This window comes from Eimeria acervulina, genomic scaffold, assembly GCF_000499425.1.
Source record: "Eimeria acervulina Houghton genomic scaffold, Eah_scaff1320, whole genome shotgun sequence".
In the NCBI taxonomy this organism is placed as follows: domain Eukaryota; phylum Apicomplexa; class Conoidasida; order Eucoccidiorida; family Eimeriidae; genus Eimeria; species Eimeria acervulina.
Window position 1 is genome coordinate 1 of NW_013550283.1, and position 4,413 is coordinate 4,413.

At 51.3% G+C, this 4,413-nt stretch overlaps 2 protein-coding genes across 2 annotated transcripts in view; one reads left to right on the forward strand and one right to left on the reverse strand.

Moving 5' to 3' along the window:
- Positions 1-711: 711 nt before the first annotated feature.
- On the forward strand, positions 712-1,386 carry EAH_00058460 (hypothetical protein; the record flags this gene model as incomplete). Its single annotated transcript, XM_013397282.1, has 1 exon — positions 712-1,386. One exon carries the CDS (start codon positions 712-714, stop codon positions 1,384-1,386), a length of 675 nt encoding a protein of 224 aa, XP_013252736.1.
- Positions 1,387-1,579: 193 nt separating this feature from the next.
- EAH_00058470 (hypothetical protein) overlaps positions 1,580-4,413 on the reverse strand; it is a gene marked incomplete at both ends in the record, with an annotated part of 5,976 nt that continues 3,142 nt past the window's right edge. The window contains 5 exons of the mRNA XM_013397283.1: positions 1,580-1,625; positions 1,775-2,151; positions 2,641-2,973; positions 3,181-3,606; positions 4,146-4,223. Of these exons, the coding sequence (XP_013252737.1) occupies positions 1,580-1,625; positions 1,775-2,151; positions 2,641-2,973; positions 3,181-3,606; positions 4,146-4,223 (1,260 nt within the window). The remainder of the gene's footprint in view (positions 1,626-1,774; positions 2,152-2,640; positions 2,974-3,180; positions 3,607-4,145; positions 4,224-4,413) is intronic.

Consider the following 4,413-nt stretch of genomic DNA (forward strand, 5'->3'; position numbering starts at 1 on the left):
TCTGCAAAGGAGACAGAAGCAAAAGAAATAAATAATAAACAAAGGAGACACAAGAGACAAAAAAATAGACAAGGAGACACTTTATATGCAAACATACGCAGCAGGAGGAGACAGCAGGAAAGAGAGACAGTTCAGGTGTATACGCAGCTGCAACAATAAGAGAGACAAGGAGACAGCTAGCAGCAGCAAAACAAACAGAGCAAACAGAGACAATTAAGAGGAGATAAGCAGACAGAGACAGACAGAGACAGAGACAGACAGAGACAGAGAGACCGAGACAGAGACAGAGACAGAAAGAGACAGAGACAGAGAGAGACAGAGACAGAGAGAGACAGAGAGAGAGAGAGATAGACAGAGAGAGAGAGAGATAGAGAGAGAGACAGAGACAGAGAGAGAGAGAGAGACGGACAGACAGACAGACAGACAGAGAAAGAAAGAGAGACAGAGAGAGAGAGACAGATAGAGACAAAGAGAGACAAAGAGAGACAACGAGAGAGACAGAGAGAGATATATATAGAGACAGAAACGAAGAGACAGTAAAGTGCATGCACAGTTCGCGCTTGCCTCTGCATAATGATAAGTAGCGAGGTTAAGAGTAAGCAGCAGCAGCTCTTCCCTCCAAGGAGACACTTCAACATGCATGCGACGCGAAGCTAAACGCAAGCCCCAAGCGTTGCAAACCCCTTGGGCCCACACACACCGCGGTACGTCATGCAGGAACCCAGAGCTGTATATTGCTGCAGCACACCAGCAGCAGCAGCAGCAGCAGCAGCAGCAGCAGTAATAGCAGCAGTGATAGCAGCAGCAGCAGCAGAAAAGAGAATAATTGGGGCGCAAAAGCAGCAAAGAAATAGACGATGGAATAGCAGCAACAGCAACCGCAACAGCAGCAGCAGCGACAACAGTCACAGCTACGCTAGAAACAACAGCCACAACAACATCAGCAGCAGCAGCAGCAGCAGCAAAGGCAGCAGCACCAGCAGCAACGACAACATACGAAGCAGCTACAGTAGCACCACCACACGACGTACACAACAGCAGCAACAACGGCAACAACGACAGCAGCAACAGCAGCACCAGCACCAGCAGCACCAGCAGCAGCAGCAGCAGCAGCAACAGCAGCAGCAGCACCAGCAGCAACAGCAGCAGCAGCAGCAGCAGCAACAGCAGCAGCAGCAGCAGCACCAGCAGCACCAGCCGCAGCAGCAACAGCAGCTGCAGCAGCAGCAACAGCAGCAGCAGCAGCATACCGTAGCAAGAAGAGAGTACCTCTACTCCCGCTTCAAATCCGGCATTGTGTCTGCTTGCATCGTCTTTGTTTATCTTCCCCAGGTCATAGATCCACGAAGTGAAGGGCCTCATCAGCAGCTGTCTGCATGTCTTTAGGAAGCGCTGCAGCAGCTTTGCTTCTTCTGTTCTATCTGCTGCTGCAAGAGACCCGTCTTGCACAGCCGACCCTGCTGCTGCTGTTGCTGCTGTTGCTGCTGTTACTGCGATGCTGCACGATCCCGATACTCCACCTGATCCCCTTGCTGCTGCTGCTGCTGCTTCTGTTGCTGCTGCTGCTGCTGCTGCTATCCTATGCGGCACCAGGGGCCCCTCCAGCAGCGGCAGCTGTGTTCTCCCTACAACAACGATAAGCCCAGCAACAGCCTCTACAATTGCTGCTGCTCTAAACGGAGACACCTGAATGCTGCTGCTGCTGCAGCTGCTGCTGCTGCTGGAGATAGGGCCTGCAGCAGCAGGAAGCATCTCGTAGGGTGTAACTACACACCACATGGGTACTCTTTTGGGTCTATCATCAGCTTGCTGCGATGCTGCTGCTTTCGTCAGCAGCCTTGCTATCTTTAAAGCTCTAGAGAGACGAGCTCGGGTTTTGCTGCTGCTCTCCTCTACGCTCCCTCCCGCTGCTGCTGCTGCTGCTGCTGCTGCTGCTGCTGTGGGGGCCTCCTCCTCCTCTGTTAAGGGACCCATGAAATTCGCAGGGAGACCGCGCAGCTCGTCGAGGTCCCCTAGTATAGGGCTCCATGCTGCTGCTGCTGCTGTTGCTGTTGCTGCTGCTGCTGCTGCTGCTGCTTGGGTGTCTTCTCCTTCTGTCTGGAAAGCTGCAGCAGCAGCAACAACTTCGTCTCCTTGCAGAGTTGTTGCTTGCTGCGCAGCAGCAGGAGAAGCAGCAGCAGCAATGTCTGCTGGTAGCAGCGGAAGAAGTAGGAAGCGGATAGCAGCAAGACCAACAGCAGCAAAACGCTGAGCAGCAGCAAGCTCTTCAAAAGAAGGTGTATGCCACTGCAGCACTTCTGCTCCTCTTCTTAAGAAGAAAGGAGACCCCCAACAAAGCAAAAACAACTGTCTCCTTTTACTGTCTCTCCAGTCATTAGGACCCATGCATCTACAATGAGAGAGGCCCCAGGGGTACACGCTAACCCAAGTCTCTATACACCTGCGCATCAGCTTAATACCCAGCCTATAAACATCTTTCTTAGGGTGCTGCAGCACTGTATGCATTAGAGACAGCAGCCGCTGCTGAAAAGGGACAGCTACAGGCCCACACCCACGAATGCATGCACACAGCAGCCGCAGCAACCAATCAATATTACGAGGAGACAATCCTGTCTTTAACTGTCTCCTTGGGAACGATACCCCATATACACGCACCTCCTGCTGCTGCTGCTGCTGCTGCTGCTGCTGCTGCTGCTGCTGGGAGGAAGAAGAAGGGCCTTCTAAGAGCTGCGTCTCTGCGAGGTTTAGCAGCTTCGGCAGCAGCAAGTGGGGTGCAGCAGCACCAAGAGACAGAGCAACAACAGCAGCAAGACGAACACCGTCTGGATAGGGATAGCGTGCCCAAGAGACAAATGAATCTACTAACTCTGCTGCTGTCTCCTCCGACAAATGACTAAAGATAGCTTGGCTAGCAGCACGTAAAGCTAAGTTCGTCCCTCGATCAACCCGACCCATCAAACCCCCACTCTTCTCCTGCACACAAACCCTAAACCCTAAACCCTAAACCCTAAACCCTAAACTCTAAACCCTAAACCCTAAACCCTAAACATTAGGGGGGCTTAAGAGGAGGATCTCTGGGTCACCCGTCAAACCCAAAGACAGGGAAATGATGCCTCGAGATGCTCCTTCAACCCCAAACCCCAAACCCTAAACCCTAAACCCTAAACCCTAAACCCTTACGTCAGGTTTGGAGGAGACTTCAACAAGACTTAAGATTTTTTGCAGCCAGGCATGGGCCCAATCGGGGAGGAAAGAAGAAGCTGCTGCTCTTTGTTCTATGATATCTCTTTGAAAAGAGAGATCATGCTGCAGCCTGACACCCCAGGGCTCCGCAGCAGCAGCAGCAGCAGCAGCAGCAGCAGCAGAAGCAGAAGATGCAGAACCTGCTGCTGCTCCTCCTCTCCCCTTCTTAGGGCCCCCCTGCTGCTGCTTCCAATCCCCAGGAGGAATACAGTCGCAGCAGCAAGACTCTCGAGGACCCTCAATTGCTGCTGCTGCTGCAGGAAGCACAGCACTGCATGCGCTGCTTTCATACTCTTCGCTGCTGCTGCTGTCAGTACACTCCACGAAGCTCGCAGGAGGAGGCGCGTTGGGATCCGCCAGCAGCTGCAGCAGCAGCAACAGCAGCAGCAACAGCAGCAGCAAGAAGTCACAAATGAGAGCAGCACACCAGATTCGGGTCTAGGAAAGCAACTGCCAGCAGCAGCAGCAGCAGCAGCAGCAGCAGCTGTTGCTGCTGCTGTTTGTGTTGCTGCTGTGCGATATGGTGCTGCTACTGCATCTTGCTGCTGCAGCAGCAGGTGCTGAAGCATACAGCAGCAGCAACATCAACAGCAGCAACGGCAACAGCAGCAGTACTAGTAACAGCAGCAGCAAGAACAGTAGCAACAGCAGCAACATCACCATCAGCAGCAACATGCACACCATCAGCAGCATCAGCAGCATCAGCAGCATCAGCAGCATCAGCATCAGCAGCATCAGCAGCATCAGCAGCATCAGCATCAGCAGCATCAGCAGCAGGAGCATCAGGAGCAGCATTTGATATTTACAGTTTGTAGTTGCTGATCAGTAAGTGCAGCAGGCACCCCGCTGCAATCAATGAGAGGGATGAAGCTAAACAAAACCGAGTAAAAAGATAAAGTTACAAATGTCTTCAGCGGATCGGCAGCATCTATACCCTGCAAGGACGTCTCCAGCAATGCGGGTAGCATTGAGGGAGCAAACTGCAGCAAATAAAACAAATAAATAAATATAAATAAATATAAATATAAATATAAATATAAATATAAATATATAGAATAAACAAAAATAGACAGAAATATATTGAACGGATAAAGCATCTATCTATCTAGCTATGTAGCTAGCTATCTATCTATGCTAGCCAGCTAGATATATATATATATATATATATAT